The sequence below is a fragment of the Bubalus kerabau genome, chromosome 22 (assembly GCF_029407905.1).
Source record: "Bubalus kerabau isolate K-KA32 ecotype Philippines breed swamp buffalo chromosome 22, PCC_UOA_SB_1v2, whole genome shotgun sequence".
Taxonomy (NCBI): Eukaryota; Metazoa; Chordata; class Mammalia; order Artiodactyla; family Bovidae; genus Bubalus; species Bubalus kerabau.
This window is the reverse complement of record NC_073645.1, coordinates 22,933,300-22,954,597: the sequence shown is the minus strand read 5'-3', so window position 1 is coordinate 22,954,597 and position 21,298 is coordinate 22,933,300. Positions and strand designations below refer to the sequence as shown.

Below are 21,298 nucleotides of genomic sequence, written 5' to 3'. Positions count from 1 at the left end.
CTATTGAAGGTTTATTCATAATATCCCAAAGGATTCTCTACAGCAAAAGATACAGCTGTCTTACAAAGGTTGGGTCTATAAAAGCCATCTTTAGAATGAAAAAGGAATCTTCATTTCATGACAAAGAATGTCCCAGCTCATCTGACTGTTGTGCAAGATCAATGATTTTGTGTCCCAGAGCCTGACATTCCTCAATAGGTAGGACGCTGATGACTCGGCATTTTGGTAATTGTGCACATACACTCAGAAGTTTTTGAGCAAGGGAAATGGAAATGCTTTTAATAAAAACAAAAGAGAAGAAATCAGTAACAGACGAGTGTCCCAGCAGCATGGCAAACTAGTTCAAGTTGTATAATTCCCCTTGGCATTTTCTAAGAGCACAGAGGCGCAGCTTGGGGGAGTGAAGAGAGAAGAAAAATTCTAAGCACAGGGCAAAGAGGTCTAAGAGGCGACGGATTGGGCAGTGATGCATGAAACTGACCACAGGATCCCTCAAGAGGGCGCAGGCCAAGCTGTTGACATCTCCCTCGCCCATCTTGCTCTTACATCATGCTCTCAATTTGGGTGAAGTGTGGCAAGCTCAATCCTGCGGACTTCGTGTGGTTCTCCTGTAAGGTACATCTGTCCTGGATGGCAAGTTGGAGTTACTGAGGTTGGGTGGAGAAGACACTGGGGTAAAATCGGGTTGGGGTGAGAGAAGGGGTGGAAGAGGATTTTAAAGTGAAGTCAGGGCTGGATGGAATCTCCCCTCATTCTGCACGGATAGGCAGGGGCCCTGAAAACCTAGACACACCTCTGCGACTCTTGCTTTACTCGTGACACCTGTGCCCAGAGCTCTCGCAACTCTATCCCAGGAACAGGAGCCACACACAGAAGAACACCTCATTCTCCTTTTCAGTCTGGGGATGTGAGAAGAGGTAGGGTTCAGCAGCTGCCTGCTTACATCTTTCCAAGTCTCACTGAGGGACAGAGAGGAACAGCCCGATTTGGTCATCGTCACTATGCCACAGGCCATCTGTGCTTTCTAAACTGGATGCGGGAATTTAATTACACAGGCTTATAAGAGTACAAACTAGGATTATTAAAATTCATCATTCTGGGGTACTATTCAACATCAGAAAACCAAATGCCAAAAGCTCTCTGTCAAAGCTACAATGTGAACTCTGCAAATCAGCCCAAGTTAGGAGCCCAGATGAACTCGCTCACATTACATGGAGCTTTAATGGTTCCCAAATGTTGACTACGCAAGAGCCGACCCAAAGGAATATTTCCACTTACCACATTTCACAAAGTAAAAAGATTATTTTTAGGTTCTTCCTTTATATTCTGGGGAAAAAACTATCCTCAATGATCTCAAAGTACATTACAAATGCAACTGGGCTTTGAAAAAGGACTCTTGCTTGCAGCCTCTCTCTTGCTTTTGTTCTTTCATGGATTCAGAAGGACTGTCATGGGGAACTTGAAATCATCTCCACCATCAGGAGAAGAAGAAAGGAATGAAGCCAGGGAGAGGGAGTGATAACTGTAGTGGGGCTGTGTACTCTCAGTGGTTTTAAATAAAAACACCTGCAAGTCTGGCTAATTGCATATCGCAGCACACTCTTGAGGTAATCCACACACACTCTGCTCTCCTTATTTCACCCTCAGGCTCAGCTAGAAGGAAACTGCCTATGAGTAATAGTGGCAATATTTGGAGTAGGGACCACCAGCCTCAATCCAAGGTGAGTACGTACCATAGTTGATGAGCACAGCTGCTTTCAAAATGCAAACAAGTCACAGCCCTCTAGAGGGCACAACAGGCCCACATACAGAAACACAGTAAGGTCCCAGGCAACAGAACAAGGCCTAAGAGAGTTGGATTCTGGTCCTCAGCCCTCTGCATCCTAATTACACGTCTGACACTGATCCAACCGCTTAATTTCTTAGAGTTGTTTCCTTACCTATTGTCCCCAAACAATTTCTGCCCATCTCCTAAGGTGGTTGTGGGGATTAAAAAAAAAATAACCAGGTCTTTTAAAACTTAAAAGCCCTCTTAATTTCCAGGGACTCTCCTGGAGGTCCAAAGGTTAGGACTCTGTGCTTCCACTGAAGGGGGCAAGAGTTCGATCCCTGGTAGGGGAACTAAGATCCCGCCTGCCTTGTGGTGTAACCAAAAAAAAAAAAGATGGGAGTAAGACATAACAATGAAGACCTCCAAGACCTTTTAGAACTAACACCCAAAGAAGATTTCCTTTTCATTATAGGGGACTGGAATGCAAGAGTAGGAAGTCAAGAAACACCTGGGGTAACAGGCAAATTTGGCCTTGGAATACGGAATGAAGCAGGGCAAAGGCTAATAGAGTTTTGCCAAGAGAACGCAGTGGTCATAGCAAACATCTTCTTCCAACAACACAAGAGAAGACTCTACACATGGACATCGCCAGATGGTCAACACCAAAATCCGATTGATTATATTCTTTGCAGCCAAAGATGGAGAAGCTCTATACAGTCAGCAAAAACAAGATTGGGAGCTGACCGTGGCTCAGATCATGAACTCCTTACTGCCAAATTCACACTTAAACTGAAGAAAGTAGGGAAAACCACTAGACCATTCAGGAATGACCTAAATCAAATTCTTTATGATTACACAGTGAAAGTGAGAAATAGATTTAAGGGACTAGATCTGATAGATAGAGTGCCTGATGAACTATGGACTGAGGTTTGTGACATTGTACAGGAGACAGGGATCAAGACCATCCCCATGGAAAAGAAATGCAAAAAAGCAAAATGGCTGTCTGGGGAGGCCTTACAAATAGCTGTGAAAAGAAGAGAAGCAAAAAGCAAAGGAGAAAAGGAAAGATATAAGCATCTGAATGCAGAGTTCCCAAGAATAGCAAGAAGAGATAAGAAAGCCTCCCTCAATGATCAATGCAAAGAAATAGAGGAAAACAACAGAATGGGAAAGACTAGGGATCTCTTCAAGAAAATCAGAGATACCAAGGGAACATTTCATGCAAAGATGGGCTCGATAAAGGACAGAAATGGTATGGACCTAACACAAGCAGAAGAGATGGCAAGAATACACAGAAGAACTGTACAAAAAAGATCTTCACAACCCAGATAATCACGATGGTGTGATCACTGTCCTAGAGCCAGACATCCTGGACTGTGAAGTCAAGTGGGCCTTAGAAAGCATCACTACGAACAAAGCTAGTGGAGGTGATGGAATTCCAGTTGAGCTATTTCAAATCCTGAAAGATGATGCTGTGAAAGTGCTGCATTCAATATGCCAGCAAATTTGGAAAACTCAGCAGTGGCCACAGGACTGGAAAAGGTCAGTTTTCATTCCAATCCCAAAGAAAGGCAATGCCAAAGAATGCTCAAACTACCGCACAATTGCACTCATCTCACACGCTAGTAAAGGAACGCTCAAAATTCTCCAAGCCAGGCTTTAGCAATACGTAAACCGTAAACTTCCAGATGTTCAAGCTGGTTTTAGAAAAGGCAGAGGAGCCAGAGATCAAATTGCCAACATCCGCTGGATCATAGAAAAAGCAAGAGAGTTCCAGAAAAACATCTATTTCTGCTTTATTGACTACGCCAAAGCCTTTGACTGTGTGGATCACAATAAACTGTGGAAAATTCTGAAAGAGTTGGGAATACCAGACCACATGACCTACCTCTTGAGAAACCTATATGCAGGTCAGGAAGCAACAGTTAGAATTGGACATGAAACAACACACTGGTTCCAAATAGGAAAAGGAGTATGTCAAGGCTGTATATTGTCACCCTGCTTATTTAACTTATATGCAGAGGACATCATGAGGAACGCTGGGCTAGAAGAAGCACAAACGGGAATCAAGATTGCTGGGAGAAATATCAATAACCTCAGATATGCAGATGACACCACCCTTATGGCAGAAAGTGAAGAGGAACTAAAAAGCCTCTTGATGAAAGTGAAAGAGGAGAGTGAAAAAGTTGTCTTAAAGCTCAACATTCAGAAAACTAAGGTCATGGCATCTGGTCCCATCGCTTCCTGGCAAATAGATGGGGAAACAGTGGAAACAGTGTCAGACTTTATTTTTTTGGGCTCCCAAATCACTGCAGATGGTGACTGCAGCCATGAAATTAAAAGACGCTTACTCCTTGGAAGGAAATTTATGACCAACCTAGACAGCATATTCAAAAGCAGAGACATTACTTTGCCAACAAAGGTCCGTCTAGTCAAGGCTATGGTTTTTCCAGTAGTCATGTATGGATGTGAGAGTTGGACTGTGAAGAAATCTGAGTGCTGAAGAATTGATGCTTTTGAACTGTGGTGTTGGAGAAGACTCTTGAGAGTCCCTTGGACTGCAAGGAGATCCAACCAGTCCATTCTGAAGGAGATCAGTCCTGGGTGTTCTTTGGAAGGACTGATGCTAAAGCTGAAACTCCAATACTTTGGCCACCTCTCATTGGAAAAGACTCTGATGCTGGGAGGGATTGGGGGCAGGAGGAGAAGGGGATGACAGAAGATGAGATGGCTGGATGGCATCACCGACTCAATGGACATGAGTTTGAGTGAACTCCGGGAGTTGGTGATAGACAGGGAGGCCTGGCGTGCTGCAATTCATGGGGTCGCAGAGAGTCGGACACGACTGAGCGACTGAACTGAACTGAAGACATAATATATGTAAATTAATGCATCTGGATAATAAATCAAGTATGGGGCCAGAATGTACCCAGAACTGCTTTCTTTAAATCCAATGAGTGAGGCTTCTTCTTCTGCTGATATGGAACAGAAGTAAGAATGACTGGAAATACTTAATTATAGGATTATACTGATGAACTAGAACTAACCTTTTTTTAAGTAGGAAGTTATCATTAACTAGGTTTTCTGATGAGCTGACGGTTGATTTTTAAAAAGTATATTCCAGCTCTCATGGTTTCATTCTTTTTCTTTTTTAATGCTTTGATCTTTTTAGTTGAAAATATTTTAAAAATGTGCATCTTCCCTTTCTGCTGAAACTAAAGAGCACATTATTCATTCACCAAGACTCCCCACGTGGGAAGGATCTTGAAGGTCCATGATGTGGTCATTTCTAATTTTGCTGGCATGTGGGAGTGACCACTCAGCTGGTGAGGGCACCAGAATGGCATCTCTGATGGGCCATTCTCCGGTAGTCATCATAAAGGCATGAGCTCCCACAAAGTGAGAAAAAAAATTTATTTATTGGTGGAAAATCACCATGAAGTAAGAGAGAAAACTGATGAAATTGGAGAAGGTGGTTAATTTGTCTTATACAGATAAACATGGGAACCAGATGGCTTTTGATGGAAAACCGTGATTTGTGAGAACGTATAAGTCAACATAAATAGTTCTGAAGTTGCAAATTTGGGGTTTGAGGTCTCAGCCTATTTGAATGTTGAGAATCTACTATATACACAGTGAAATACAACTGATTTCTTGATGATGAGGCTATGGTGGGGCCTCAGAATCACTACCATAGCATTGGAATAAGGAAGACAGATGTAGAGGGTGTGGGAAATTGGATTGTGCTTTAACTTCAGGGTAACTTAAATAAATCCTTAGTTTGGTCATTATTTGCTCCATGAAACTAAGAGATCAATTTCTAGGGATGAAAAAAAAAATTCTTAACCGATTGTTCAGATTTATTACATTCTACCCCATCTTTGAGTTATAGTATGGAGCTGCTGTACCTGATTAAAAAGAAATCGGTAACTTTTCATTAACAGGAGAGGTTAAACCTAATGAAAAGTTGTTCTGAAGTTTTTAATATAGCATCCTTTGTGTGAGCAGAGCCAGAGCGATTATGGTCACTACATAGTAACATTTCTAGGAAGATGAGGTGGGGTTAGTGGTTAACTGAGGTCAGAGACCACATAGAGGAAAAGACAGAGGAAAAATGGAAATAAAGCATGGCCTTTCATTGTTTTCTCCCATTTTTCATCTGCTGCACCTCTTATCCCTCCTTTCTGCAGTTGGACAAACGATAAGGAAAAACTCAGACCATTCCTCTCCAGCCCTCCCCATTTCTCACATGGATGCACACAGACATATCCCTGGGGGCTAAGTTCATAAACGACACCACTGCACCAGCAACGCTTGGGGAGTGAGTACCAGTGAGTATTAGCAATGCATCGTGCTATGCCTACGTCCTGGGTGTGTCTGTTGGGAGAGGCTAGTTTTCATGCGGGACAGTGACAGAGACCAAAGGCCTCTTGTAAACCCCATGGATCTATGGAGACCGAGACCCCATGCATGTTTACCTGGGGAGCCTGCCAGAGAGTCCCCTCTGCTGAAGGCGAAGGTACGAGACACAGAGACGGGCACTAAAGAGTCAAGGATTTGTGAGTTGTGAAGGGGAAGATAAACACAAAAGGAGAGAGACAAAGAGCAAAGTGGGTGAGACAGTCTGCTCCTGGATCTTCACAACATCCCATTTCTCTGCCAAAGGGAGTCTTGCCTCTGGAAACATGGAAATCGCATCTTCTCACAAAGTCACTCTCCAGAAAGAAGAAAATAAATAGATTTTGCTGAAGTTCTTCCAAAAAGATGCACAATAATCTCAGAGGGGATGAGACCCACCAGTGACATGAAAGGCAGTGCCCCAGCAGGGAGTACGTGTGGGTAGTGTTCCGTCTGAGACGCCTTTTTGAGCCAGCATATGTGTTGGGAGCCCAGCACTGCATCCCCTCCGGGCCCTCCCGACTGCCTTAGGGCTTCTCACCTGCGGGAGGGCTGAAAGCAAAGCGCAAGCTCCTGCTAGGGGGGGCATCCTCGAGGAAGAGGAGGCCATCTTCTGCCTCGGACTCATAGGAGTTCCCTCTGTGGGCACAGTGCTGGGGAGGAACTGTGCACAGCTAGAGCCTTGGGACACAGGAAGGGCAGTTTCTAGCAATCTTAATGTGAATCAACTTGATAAACTAAATCATAGTCACTTCTTAGCCAGTACAAGTGCTCCAAAGCACCTCTCTTCCTATCCCCTTTTCCTTCTTTCTCTTTTCCCACAGTCTGAAATGGTGCTGGCTATCACTTCGGGCCTGGGTGGAGTGGAATGTGTAGAAATATTCCAGTCCTTCACCGACCTTGATACTGATCGAGCAGTATTTCCGGGAGGGAATCTGTCTTTATCCCTCTTATCTGATCATTCCCAGAGTCCCTTCCAAGAAACTAAATGAAGTCAGCCTGCAGGTGACAGCACTCTGAAATAGGTGGCTTTGGCAGTCTTAGTTGCTGCACCCAATGATTTGCCTGAAATTATCCAATAGTGTAAAGGGGAGAGGGGAGAGCCTTATCCTACCTGATAATCATTTATTTTGTCAAGAAATCACATTCTTTGTCAAGGAATATTTAAATGGGCCCCTAGTGTTGCAAGACACACTGGAATAAGAAACCCCATTGTCTCAAGAAGAATCCTAGTACTTCTGGCCTACAAATTAAATATATCTCAGTCAAGCAAATAGGAGACTTGTTCTCTCCCACTTCCACACCCCTGTGGGCATCTGTTCTGGTCATGCTGAGCTCAGGCCCCATTCCTCCGGATTACCAGGCTCACTTTGGTCCTCCGGGGTTCCCTGGCAATCAGAACCAAGACAAAGGAGACAATGCTGATTGTGTTTCCTTCACCCAGCACAGGAAAAGCAGAGGGATTGACTTAAAACCTCAGACTCAACTTTGAGGCATCGGTCACAGGGCCAGTGTTCTGGCAAACTCATCATCTTGTTTATCACCCTCAAGGCTGACAAAGCTCTAGACTGGCATCAAGGACAGGGCTAGTTAGGTAGACTGAGACCCTACAAGAATCCACCACTTTGTGGTCCAGCCTTAAGCTCTTCCTTGACCTACAAGTAAGGTTCTTGGACAGTGAAAGATGCTGGGTGGCTGGACCTGGGCTGAGAGGTGGACGTGGAATAAGCAGGGGCAGGGGGGTAGTGGTGGTGGTCTTGGCAGTTATCCACACCTAACTCTATTAGGTGTGGAGGGCTCGTGGGGGAGAATGGAAAATGTCTCTATATCCCTACAAGCTAATTTGATTTCTTTTTCCTCCTGAAGATGGATAAATAAAGATGCTCAGAAGTGTGGGGAGGGAAAGAGAGGTTAACATTTCTTTTTAGTTAACCAGTTTTGAAGGAGAGATTACTATTGCAGGTTTATTCTGTCTCAATGATAAAATGGATTTTGATAGAAAGAACTAGAGACAGGAAGGAAGGAGGAACCAGATAACATTTTCCCACTACTTAAAAAAATTTTTTTTAAAGAAAGAAAGTCATGTAAATTAGATGGGCTTGGGACCTTTATGCAGCAATTTACCCCTAGGGTCCCCACTTCTTTTGGTCTTATGTAAAGGCCAACACATCTAGGTAACACTTTGAATCTCAGTAGTCACTCTACCTTGAGCAAGGACCAATGTGATGGCTGGTGGAGACCTCCTTTAGAGAACCAAGGTCTACTGGGTCCTGTAGACCATCCCTCTCCTATATCTTGACTTCTTGTTCTGCGAACTGATGCTTCCTTCACCAACCTTAATTGACATTTGCTGGTTTATATAACAACATACCAGGGTTTTTTGTTACAGCCCTCCTTCCACATATGTGGGACCACTCCTTGGGTGTGGGCAGCTATTTCAATTTCTTTTAAGCCCTCTGTTGGGCCAGGATGGGAAATTATGCTGTAAATTGTCCCAATATTCCCACATAGAAATGACATCCTGGAACACGTTGGATCTAAGATCTGTATTTCATTGTGCTGTTTGAACAAGTCAGGCCACTGGAATGCATTGAGGTAAATAATTGCATTGAGGTGATTTGGAGCAGGTAATTTCTTTAGTTTCTCTGTTAAAACAGTACCTACTTTTCAGGTGCTGTGGATTGTGATTTCAAGCTTTGGGACCCTCTGATAAATCCCAATATAAAGCACTATGGAAGATTTTTTTTTTTAATGATGAGAAAAAACACCCATTTGGCATTAAAATGGCCACCATAAACACTAAGAGCTGAAAGCAATGCAAAATTCAGACTGGTGAATCACGGACAAATCTAGAGAAATAATGCTTTTTGGATCACACTTATATCACAACAAATGCCATGCCCTCTAAACACAAGTACGATAACTGATGCAGGAAGCAGAGAGAAGGTAGAGTACAGAAGGGGCAGAGAACACCCACCAGAAGCCTGTGCCAGCCCCTGCCATCAGCATGCACGGCCAGCTGCAGACCCCTCCCCACCTGCTGAGATGTGGTCAATGAGCAAAGAGAAGCAGATGAGCAACATACGTGCCAGCCTGGGCTTTACATCCTAAGATCTTGCTGTTGCTGCTTACTAAATGCCACAGACACAATAATAGCATATTACGGTTTGCAAGTAGAGGACAGAGGGTGAATTACCACAGCAGAGAAGGAACGGTTCAACCTCCAGCAGAGCACACAAAACTACCTGCTTGCATTCCCTGGCAGGTGACAGCAAATGGTGCCTCCCCTCACAACCTCCCTCGCTGGGCATTCATCATTTTGCACATGAGCAGAGAAGCAGCAGAAAACATTCTAGACTCTCAGAAACTAAGCTCCCCTGCCCCCTGCCCTGTGGTCTGCGGGTACCTGGCAGAAAGCAGTGTTCCTGGCAGAGCATACAAAGAGGCTGCCAGCATTTGTGTTAGTCCCAGCCCAGGCTGAGAGTGGTTGGTCCGGTTCCCCGGCCTGGGCTGAGGCAGGACCTCGGCAGGGAGGACGAGGGAGGGGTTTGAAAGATACATACGAAAGACAGAGGATCCAGCCAGACTTCCAACCTTCCGCACTTCGTTATCTAAGGACAGAAGGATGCAGTGTGTTTCAGAGGCAATTCAGAAAACACACCTTCTTAAAGGAATTCTCCCTCTCCCACCCCACCCACAGCACCAATCAACTCTGCAAAAACAGGTAATCAGGTGGAAGTATAAAGAGTAAAGTAAATGTGTCTTTTCATATTGAAAATTACCACTATCCATCCCTAACACTGGATAATGTTACAGTCTACTATGTACTTCCACTTCTAAAGTCCGGGAAGGTAAAAGGCTTGTCCGGGGTCCATAACAGGAGTCACGACTTAGAACCCAGGTGCATTTTCTCCACTATCCCACTGCTTCCCCAATAAGCTATGGCTTGGAAACTGGAATACCTGAGCAAGCAGTGGTCATGATGGCTGGGACACCATAGTAGGTGAAGGCTCCGTTCTCGAAGCGAAGGCCTTCCTTACCAACCTCCACCTCCACTTTACCCTGGAGAAAGAAGGAAGTGTGCTAAGGGTGTGGACAAGCACTTCCAGCTCTTTTAGTGAAGACGACCCTAAGTACTTCTGTTTGGATAATAAGTGGACCTAAAATCTTATCACAGGAGAATGTGAATTCCATCCAGATATGTTTTGAAACAGCAGCTTTAACTTCAGGAGCCCTTGGCAGTAAAGTTCTTGCTTAGTTAATAAAGCAGTATCCAGTCATGAACATGCAAGCTTTCCTTGAAGACTCTAATGGCTCCTTCATGAGGCAGGTCCAGCTAGCTCAGGACCCTATTAACCCCATAAACTGCTCCAGTGGTATAGTCTGAGACTGCTGCTGCTGCTGCTGCTAAGTCACTTCAGTCGTGTCCAACTCTGTGTGACCCCATAGACGGCAGCCCACCAGGCTCCCCGACCCTGGGATTCTCCAGGCAAGAACACTGGAGTGGGTTGCCATTTCCTTCTCCAAGGCATGAAAGTGAAAAGTGAAAGTGAAGTCGCTCAGTCCTGTCTGACTCTTGGCGACCCCATGGACTACAGCCTACCAGGCTCCTCCATCCATGGGATTTTCCAGGCAAGAGTACTGGAGTGGGTTGCCATTGCCTTCTCTGATAGACCATCTCTATTATCTCTAGCTGAGATAAAGCCAGATTCTGTGAGAAGCTTGAGCACATGGTATGCTATTAGGGGTCTGAAACCGTGTATATGCACTGCATGGATCCATCCCAGACCCTACAAGGCCTGTACTATTTTTACCCCCAGTTTTATAGATGAATCAATTTTGAGGCTCATAAAGATTAAATAATTGAGTCAAGGTTAGTTAACAAGTACCAATATTGGAATTTTAAAACTAGGTCTTTCCAATTTCTGAACCTAACTTCTTGCCCCTATATTTTACCCCTGCCAAGATTTATTTGGAAATGGTTACGTTTATATTAGGCATAAGACTCTACTAGTGTTCCTTGTGTTATATAAACAATGTAAACACCCTTCTCAATTTCCAACAGTAAAGAATGCGACTCCATTTCTGGAGAAGGCATTTTAACGAGGTTATCTGGAAGGAAGGGTTTGAGGCATATACCATGTCCGAGCAGACAGTTGGCAGGGGGACTGTAACAGAGAGGGCCTTTCTAAGTCAGTGTGAATTTAATTAAGATTTTAAGACAATCATTGTATTTAGGGTTCACCAGATTCTACTGGGAAGAGACTGTGAATAGGGGCGGGGCTAATGGTGGAGCCAGGCCAGGAGGCGGGGCTGGAACCATGCCTGACACTTATTTACAGGCCTCTCCGCTTATTTACATCCACTCTGGGCAGGGTGGGTGACTGTAGTCATGTGAGTACCAGGAAGATGCTGCAGCTCTCTCATTTGCTTGTTTATTCCCTCATAGTCCCCTTAAGAAGAAGATTAAGGGACTGCAATGGTTGAAGTGTGGCAGAGAGAGTGGATGTGTTCCATGTGCCTCCAGAGAGCAGAGCATGGACCAGTGGGTGGAAATCAGAGATGGTGAGGTTTTAGCTCGACAGAGAGAAGAGCTTAAAACAAGGAGTGCCTGAAATTTGGGAGGCAGTGCACAGTTGCATTCCTGGGCATGGCCAAGCAGAGACAAGAGGTGATAGGGATTTTGTAGGACACCAGTTTAGGAAGTTCAGCAGCAGAACCTCTCGGCTGGGAGTTACCCACTGCACCCCCAACCACAAACATTGCTGACATCAGACTAAATGCCATCAAGATCCCATCACTCTAGGATGCCAGCCAGTCACACCTGTCTCCTTCTGTGAGTCATGGACAAACGCCTGCCCCAACTGGCCTTGCTTCCAAGGCAGCCTTGGAACCTGGCTCGGAGGAGGCATGGGCATTCCTCTTCAGTCTGGAGAAGTCCTACCTTGCCCTTGGAGGGTCCAAGCCTTTCCCACTCACCTGCAGAAGCAGCACAAAGTAGTCCACGGGGCGGTTGCGCTGGTAGAGGTAGTGTTCCGGGGCCTTCTTGTTCTTCTCATCAAACTTCAGCTCCTGGATCACGTTGGGATGTTTCAAGAGCCGAAGCAGGATCTTCTCTGAGAGGTACAGAGACTTAAACGGCTCCACTTCTAGGGGAGGTGAAGGCAGGAGGAATCGGCAGCAGGGAGGAGTCAGGGTGGACATAAACAGAGCCATTCACGCTCCATCCTGCAATTCCCTTAGGTGGGTGGGGGTGGGGGAGTGTCTTAAGCCCAAGTGTGCATCTTCGGGCCCTCTGGGGATATGGGTACCTGCACTGGCATTTGAGGTCACTGTTTTGACAGTGTCAATTTTGTTATTAATTTTCTCGTTGACTTTATTTAAAGCTGCACATAGACTTAAAAAAGAAGAAAATCCTGCCATTTGTGACAGCATGGATGAACCTGGAGGATGTTATGCTAGGTGACATAAGCCAGGCACAGAGGGACAAATACTACACGATACCATTTATATGATGAATCTAAAATAGTCAAATTCATAGAAACAGAGAGTAGAATGGGCTGGGAGTTGGAGGTAATGGGGGTATCAATCAGAGGGTACAGAGCTCCAGTTATGCCAGATGAATAAATCCTAGAGATCTACTGCACAGCATATACAGCCCAAGAACAATGCTATACTGAAGACTCTTGAGAGTCCCTTGGACTGCAAGGAGATCCAACTAGTTCATCCTAAAGGAAATCAGTCCTGAATATTCACTGGAAGGACTGATGCTGAAACTGAAACGCCAATACTTTGGCCACCTGATGCCAAGAATTGACTCATTTGAAAAGACCCTGATGCTGGGAAAGATTGAAGGTGGGAGGAGGAGGGGAAAACAGAGGGTGAGATGGTTGGATGGCTTCAACTACTCAATGCACATGAGTTTGGGTAAACTTCGGGAGCTGGTGATGGACAGGCGTGCTGCGGTCATGGGGTCGCAAAGAGTCGGACATGACTGAGCGACTGAACTGAATTGAACTTAAAATTTTGCTAAGATCTTATATTAACACACACACACACACACACACACAAATAGTAATAACACATATAGAAAGTGGCAGGAAACTTTTGGAAGTGATGTTTATGTTTATGGCACAGATTATGATGATGGTTTTATGAAAGTATGTGTATCTCTAAGCTTATCAAGTTGTTTACATTAAATATGTACCATTTTTTGCATGTCAACTATATTGCAATAAAGTGGTTTAAAAAGCAGCTGGAGTTGGACATGGATAAGTAAGCCATGTGAACATGGCTAAAAATGTTTTTGTTTTAATGCTATGATCAAATGAAATACAGAGAATTTAATCTGACTTATTTGTATGATGTATATCTGTTGAGTGAAATGAAATTTCAAGTTAACAGGAACACTTAATTATTTAAGTGGAAAGTTCTCAATAAGAAGCATCATTGCATTGTATTTACATATTAATAGATATTATTATATACTATATTATTATGTTATGTTATACTATACTATTATATTATGGCATATCATTATATTTACAGATACATCTGCTTTGTTCTAGGAAATCAGATATCCAGTTGACATCTGTAGTCACTGAAAGACTATACTAGAACTATAAAGTCAGAACTATATTACATGTTTAAAACCCTAAAGAAGCTCCAATTTAAAATTTTCTACCTTTTAGCATCTGGAACAGTACTAGCATTCATTATGCACTCAATAAATACATGCTGGATTAATTAAATAGTGAACTTACTAATTTGTATGATCATTCTAGGTCAGCACATAATTAGGCATGAATGAGGAGATTAGACAGTTCAAAGACAATTTTACCTTCTTTATAAGAAGGAGAAGTTTATCTTTGGATCCTTTCTTTTTTTTTCTCTAAAGATTCTGGGATTCACAATCCATGTCTGTATTTGAAGAACTCATAGCTCACAGGCCTACATGGCCCCTGGAGAGTCTGGCCCCCAGGGCCTTTGTAGCTACACAGGACATCGCCTGTCCCTCCCAGATGAACCCTCTGGGCCACCAACCCCCACCATGAAGCAGGTAGAGGAAGGGAAAGTGCAGCGGTGGATTCCTCAGCTCTTTTCTCAAGTAGAAGAGAGAAAAGCAGAGTTGCATCATACTCACTTACCCCGAGAAGATCGGAGGCTGAAAACGAGCAAATATAGGGTCCTTTTGCCCCTGCCCAAGGATAACCTCCTCTTCTGGAACAGAGGTTCTCAGTCCCTGCATTGGACTCATGTTGCAAGGTGTTAAGGATGACTGGTGCCTGGGTCCCGCCCTCCAGAGCTGCCTTGCCTGCCTGGGGTGAAGATGCAGGAGGGCAGGGTCATCATACCTGTGGCCATGAAGCGGTGTGTGGCCAGCAGAAGCTGTGGCGAGATCTTCACCCTCATCTCCGAGTCAGAAAGCTTAAACAAGGAGAAGTCGTGCCGCTTCCTCTCCCTGTGTGGGACCCTCTGCTTTTTCCGATTGTCTGCTGTGGGGACAGGGGACAGGGGACAGATGGCAACTATCTCAGAGTCACTGTTGATTTTTGGAGGTTTCACCTGAGACAGGTCCTTTGGGACCATGGGGATTTCTGGAAAGTGTCAACAAGTCTCTGTATTAATCTCACTGAAGTGGTGAACAGTGGAAAAGCGGAAGGCCAGCCTGGGGCTCCCAAGTTCAGGCTTCTAGAGCTGGCTCCCCTGCTTATGAGCCGTGCAGCATCTCTAAGCATCACAGTCTTGTGTGCTTTAATTTATACAATAGAGTTAGTGATTAATCATAACTCTTCTGCTCATAAGTTTAGTGTCTGCATGCTTATTCACTCCATTGTGTCCGACTGTATTCAACCCCAGGGACTGTAGCCCACCAGGTTCTTCTGTCCATGGGATTCTCCAGGCAAGAATACTGGAGTGGGTAGCCATTCCCTTCTTCAAGGGTCTTCGAAACTCAGGGATAGAACTCAGGTCTCCTGCATTGTAGGCAGATTCTTTACCGTCTGAGCAACCAGGGAAGCCCCATAAAGTTAATGATTAATTGTAATTTTTCTGCTCATCTCAGGTAGTTATTATGAGACTCCCATCAGAATCTATCTGTGAAATGCTTACAAATAACTGTATGCTTACAAAAAGGCCTTCGCACACGAGGGACTTGTGTTCTTAGCATCAGGGACTCTGGCAGGGTCTGGGGGTTTATGCCTTGGCCATGCTCCTGTCTCCAGAGCTGGACTCACCTGGTGTCTTCCCACTGATTTAAACCATGCTCTGAGCGGTACAGACGGATGCCACCCAAAGGAGGTGGGGGGTGGTCACTCCTCTTTCCACTCACAATTCTCTTGCTTCAACCCTGGCCCCTCCACCGGGAGAGAATTGGGGGAAATAAAGGAAAGGAGAAAAATGCAACTAGATCTATAATCCATAAAGGGGAGTTCTCCAGGTGGGCCTCAGGCAGGACTATTGTGATTATTGATTGAAAAAAAATCTCTGCTTTTTCCAATTTAATTTTTCTCTCTGCTTTTTAAAATCTTCTCTCTCTCTCTCTCTCTAAATATATATATATATATATATATATATATATTTTTTTTTTTTTTTCAGGGGGTGACTTCCCTGGTGGTCCAGTGGCTAAGACTCCACGCTCCCAAGGCAGGGGGCCTGGGTTTGACCCTTGGTCAGGGATCTAAGATGCCACATGCCACAACAAAGTGTTTGCATGTTGCAACTAAAAAGATCCTGAGTGCTGCAACTAAGACCTGACACAGCCAAATGAATCAATAAAAATCTGTTTTGGGATAAAGGGTAGGTTTTCTTTGGTCATATGTCTCTTGCTTTCCCTTAGTACTGAGTAAAATATTGAAACTTTAACCTATCTTATCCTGTGCTAGGGAAGCAGAGAAGCAGATTAGGGTTTTTCTAAAGTTGCCCTAGAGCAAAACAGCGGTTCAGGAAACTCTCAGTGCAGGCTGAACAGACACACTGGAAATGAAAGGGAGAGAACTCCAGGGGACGGGCTCCCTGGGACTCTCCCCCTCCTTCTGATTTCACTCTGCCACATGACTGAGTTCCTTTCTAGAAGGAAGAAAGTGCCCTCCTCCACAATGCTCTCTTGTGGGCCTGCCTTGGACTTCCGGCCCCAGCTTTAAGGCTCCTTGTGTCTGGTTGCCGCAAATGGTGAGATCCCACAGTGAGATCCAGGCCCAGCTGTCCTGGGGGTCAGGATCTGGGGAGAAGCAACACAGTAGTCCTGGCTCCTCAGCCTTCTCACCGTTCTTAAGGATTCATGCTTATTTATAAGAGTGGGAAAATCATAACCCTCTCTTTTAGAGAGGGGATGGTTTAGCAAGAGAGCAGCAAAGATATCTATCAGACCACTCTTTTCCATTACTAGTAAGTAACCTTCTGATTTATATGACGTGTTCGTCTAAATATTCCCTCTCTCTCCTCCATCAGAATGCTACCAAATAGTTAATCACTGGAGAATCAGTTTCCTCTGATCTCCCTCTTCATTCCTTCTATTTTATTTTATTTATTAAAAAAATTTTTTTTTGATGTGAACCATTTTTAAAGTCTTTATTGAATTTGTTACAATATTGCTTCTGTTTTACGTTTTGTTTTTTTTTTGGCCATGAGGCATTTGGGGTCTTAGCTCTCCAAGCATGGATTGAACCCATACCACCTGCGTTGGAAGATGAAGTCTTAATCACTGGACTGCCAGGGAAGTCCCCATTCCTTCGATTTTAATAGTGAGTATTGGAGTATCAGGTTGTTGAGACAAATGCCCTAGGAAGAGCTTACTCACTTAGACTGTTGTCACTACTATTCACATCAGCCACTAACACTTTAGTGTGAATATTTTCACCAATATATCTATTGAGACACTTGGGATTTCTAACTCTAGAGCAGAGTGATAGTCAGAGGTGGAGAAGGGGGAAAGGATTGGGGGATGGAGAGATCAGCCCCTATTTTAAGGCGATGAGCCGGGCCAGGGCTCCACTGCAACAGCAGACACTGTGATGCTCCTGCCATGTTTCATCAAGGCTTGGCCCACCTTGGTCTGATCTCTTCTCACCCCAAAGGGAAGCACTCTTTCTGCACCACTCACTGCCTTAGAGTCTTGAAGTTTTTTCTACTAGGAGCTTGTCTCTGAACAGTTGCCTCCAGCAAACCAAGGACACAGATCTGGAATGGGTTCTCTGAGGGGAGGATGGGGACTGCTGTCCTACTTGATGAAACTGGGAGGAGGGGACATTTACTGGCCTAGGGACTCCCATGGATTTGATACCACTCCCATTTTTGAGGAAAGCAGGCCTTTGTAATGTTTGTGAGCAAAGCTTTGATAAGACTCAGTAACGAAATCAGTCACTATCGCAGGGAGGAACCTGTGTTGTTCCTGAGGGGGAGTGGGGAGGAGGGTGAGGAGACTAGACCAGAGCCAGGGGTGAAAGGGAGGAGGGGGGAACCAGGCAGCAGGGTTGAAACATACACAGGACAAGAGCAGCGTCTAAAAGGACGACTTAGGTCTGGCTTAGGTTGTGCTGGGTGATGTCATGAGTCTCCACAGCACACTGATGTTGTTGTGAGTGAATCATGAGTAGAACCCCCAGGGATGCCGGGGTCTGTGTCCAGGTGGACAAAGAGACAAGCCAGGAACAACACAGGGGACAGAAACAAGGGCAGAGAGGTCATCCGAGGTGCACTTCATTTCCTCCATCCAAAGGCCAGGAGGTCTCCTTTTCATAGTCTTGGCTCTGTTCCTGAAGGTTCTCTCTTGACAAACATTTAGCTAGCATACTGTCAGTGACTCATCGGTGGTTCAGGCTGGGGCATCTTGCCATGCCAGCCCCTGGCAGGAGAGGGCTGACAACACACACAACAACAAGCAACAGGCTTGTCCTGACCCCCTTTCACACTGTCCATTAAATTAAGCCAGCTCTGAGAACCTCACAGGAAAATATGATGGCTTTGGACAAGAGCCACTTACTGTAGAGGTCAGTTTCATCCAGGATCTCTGACTTGATGATCTCCTCTATGATGTCCTCCAGTGTGACGATGCCCATCACCTCATAGAAGGGGTCCCCTTCTCCCTCGTTATTCACCCGCTGGACAATGGCCAGGTGAGACTTTCCTAGAGACAAAGGAAGTCACAGTTCAGCATCTGGGATATTTTCAGAGAACTTTCCTTGTGAGAAAATGATACTAAATTGCTCTCTGACCAGTCTTGGGACTGAACCACTGAACCCATTCCAGGATCTCTTTAAAATATGAAGTTTGTATACAACCTCTTATAAATGCAAACTTTATACTTTTATATCACTATCGCTTTTGAAGCAAGTTACTTGGACTTCCCTGGTAGTCCAGTGATTAAGAATTTGTGTGCCAATACTGGGCACATGGGTTTGATCCATGGTCTGGGAAGATTCCACATGCCTTGAAACAGCTAAGCCCGTGTGCCACAACCACTGAGCCTGTGCTCTAGAGCCCACGTGCTGCATCTAGAGAAAGCCCATGTGTGGGAACAAAGATCCAGTACAGCCACAAATAAATAAATAAAAAGAAAGTTACCTGATATACACAATGCCATTTAATTTTTTTTTCCTGTAATTTTCCTATATTAAGAAGTATATCTAAGCTGAAGGAGGATGAATAATCTAATTGAGAGAATTAGAATTTGGAGTTAGAACAATTAGGTTAGAAGCCTGCAAACCTCCTTGCCCCCATCCCTAACTCTCTTAGTGACTATCTGTGCAACTCACCCTGGACAAACCAGTATGTTAAACCTGTACTGAATCTCAAGCTTCTCATCCAGCATTAGAGGATAATACTAAAATGGTGATTTTCAATATGGCTCCCAGAGGCTTGATAAGCATGGTCTAATCAACTCCCTCGGGCTTGTGGCTGCTTCAATCAATCGAGAACAGGGAAAGTGAAAGTGTTAGTTGCTCAGTTGTGTCTGACTCTTTGCGACCTAATGGACTGTAACCCACCAGGCTCCTCTGTCCATGAAATTCTCCAAGCCCAGGGGATCTTCCTGACCCAGGGATCAAGCCCGGGTCTCCTGCCTTGCAAGCAGATTCTTTACCACCTGAGCCACCAGGGAAGCCCAGAGAACAGAGAAATGTCTGCGATGAGGCTTCTGAGAATGCATCATAAAAGGCATATAGCTTCTGCTGCAGAAACACTCTAAGAAGTCTGAAAACTACTGTGAGTCCACCATGGTGAAGGGGACCCATGTCGGTGCTTAGGTGACAGTCCCAGCTAAGCCTGGCCTTTCCGCCATCCCACCAAAGTGCCGGACAGGTTAGAGAAGAAGCCTTCTATGGCAGTGGATCCTGCCCCACCTGCTGGCATTCTCCCCAGTCATCTGAGATGCTTCTAACCGCTGGCACAAACACTGTGAAGCAGAGATAAGCAACTCCCACTGAAGTCCTGACTCAGGAATCTGTGAGCATGATAAAATGGCTGCTGTTTTGCGCTTCCCAGTTTTGAGGTGGCTTGTTAATAGCAGCAGTAACTAGGACAATCAATTTCCATCAAGTGATTGTGGAGTTCAAATGGCCCAGTGGATGTGTCCAGGATCAGTTGCACAGATAGTCACTAGGGTAGTTAGGGAGCAGGGGCAGGGAGGTTTCCATAGTGTGAGGCACTGGGTAAACTATAATATGTCATAGGCGGTTAACTTACTGCCTAACAACTGACTAACAACAGTTAACATTTATTGAGATAACTACATGCCAGGTACTATTTGGAACACTTTACATGTATCAGTTCATTTCATCCTCATAACAACCCCTGAGACAAGTACCATTATTATTCCTATTTTACAAGCGAAACAACTTGGACACAGATTGGTTAACTAAAAGCCTAAAGTTACAGTCTGTAAGTGGCAAAGCTAGACTTTGTGAACCCAGGTAAACTGGTTTTCGGTCCTAATCTAGAGACTGTCTTACCTGAGTCCTGCTTCACCTTGGTTTATTTTCATCCACTGAGAGATGCATTTTCTGGATCTGTTTCTAAAAGGACAATCTGGGTGGTTCTCTTCCTTGGCTAAGAGAACATCTCCTTAAATTAGGAGACCATCTAGGGTACAGATTCAGATGTTATTCTTGCCCCCCTGTCCCAAAAAAGGAAGTTCATGCCTTATCACTGCTACCCTGTATAAGCTTTTGCTCGCCCACTGTTAGAAATATCAGAGTAGTAAGCTTGCCAGTGCATAATTAACCATTAACATTTAAACAACATGAATTTATGTATCAAATACTTCAAATCGCAAGATAGCTACTTATTGGGATTTTTAACGAGACAGATGGCATCTATATCACTCAAAAATAGTCTCTAATTTCCTCTTCACCTTCAACTCATCTTGCGACTTACTCCCAAACTGACTTGATCAGGCCACTCCCCTGCTCAAACACCCTCCCTAGTGTGCACAAAGTCAAATCTAGGCTCATTAGTTTGGTATTCTCAAGACTGTAAAATGTAGCACCTCCCTGTCTTTCTAACTGCATGCCCTGCCACATCCTCCAAATATCCCGTACTCCAGAGGAACCGCGTTACCTCTAGCTCCTAACTTCTTCCACGTCCATTTTCCAGGTTCTCACTCACACCGTTTCCTTTTCCCATTCTGTCTCCTTGATAACTCCATTAAAGCACTTATCACAATTTGCTGCTTCTCATAACTTACAATGTATGTGTCCTCTACAGCAGCAGTCCCCAAACTTTTTGGCACCAGGGACTGGTTTCGTGGAAGACAGTTTTTCCATGGATGGGGAGGGGGATGGTTTTGAGATAATTCAAGAGCATTACACTTACGGTGTATTTTATTTCTAATCTAATGCTGCCGCCGATCTGACAGGAGGTACCAGTCCACGGCCTAGAGGCTGGGGACCCCTGCTCTACTGGGCCTATGTGTCTTCCTCAGATTGTAAGATTCTTCAGGACAAAGGCTCATACACTTAGTCAGGGTTTTCTCTACACAACAGGCAGCCAATAAGTGCCTGATGAACTGAACTAAGACTGAATAAAAGTCCACAGTTTATGTAATACGTGATATTAAAACCAGACAAGACCCTTTTTAAAAACTAAAATACAGTGTGTTTAAATTAACATTTAAACTGAATCAGTGGTTCTAAA

General features: G+C 44.6%; 1 protein-coding gene and 1 long non-coding RNA gene across 2 annotated transcripts in view; one reads left to right on the top strand and one right to left on the bottom strand.

Moving 5' to 3' along the window:
• Positions 1 to 21,298, bottom strand: part of CNNM1 (cyclin and CBS domain divalent metal cation transport mediator 1) — a 66,391-nt gene that overhangs the window by 19,263 nt on the left and 25,830 nt on the right. The window contains exons 2-6 of the mRNA XM_055561064.1: positions 18,150 to 18,293; positions 14,524 to 14,664; positions 12,149 to 12,318; positions 10,132 to 10,231; positions 9,733 to 9,780 (exon numbers count right to left, since the gene is read on the bottom strand). Of these exons, the coding sequence (XP_055417039.1) occupies positions 9,733 to 9,780; positions 10,132 to 10,231; positions 12,149 to 12,318; positions 14,524 to 14,664; positions 18,150 to 18,293 (603 nt within the window). The remainder of the gene's footprint in view (positions 1 to 9,732; positions 9,781 to 10,131; positions 10,232 to 12,148; positions 12,319 to 14,523; positions 14,665 to 18,149; positions 18,294 to 21,298) is intronic.
• On the top strand, positions 11,428 to 13,392 carry LOC129637087 (uncharacterized). Its single transcript, XR_008707334.1, has 2 exons — positions 11,428 to 12,292; positions 12,556 to 13,392. It is a non-coding gene; the product is annotated as an uncharacterized LOC129637087 (long non-coding RNA).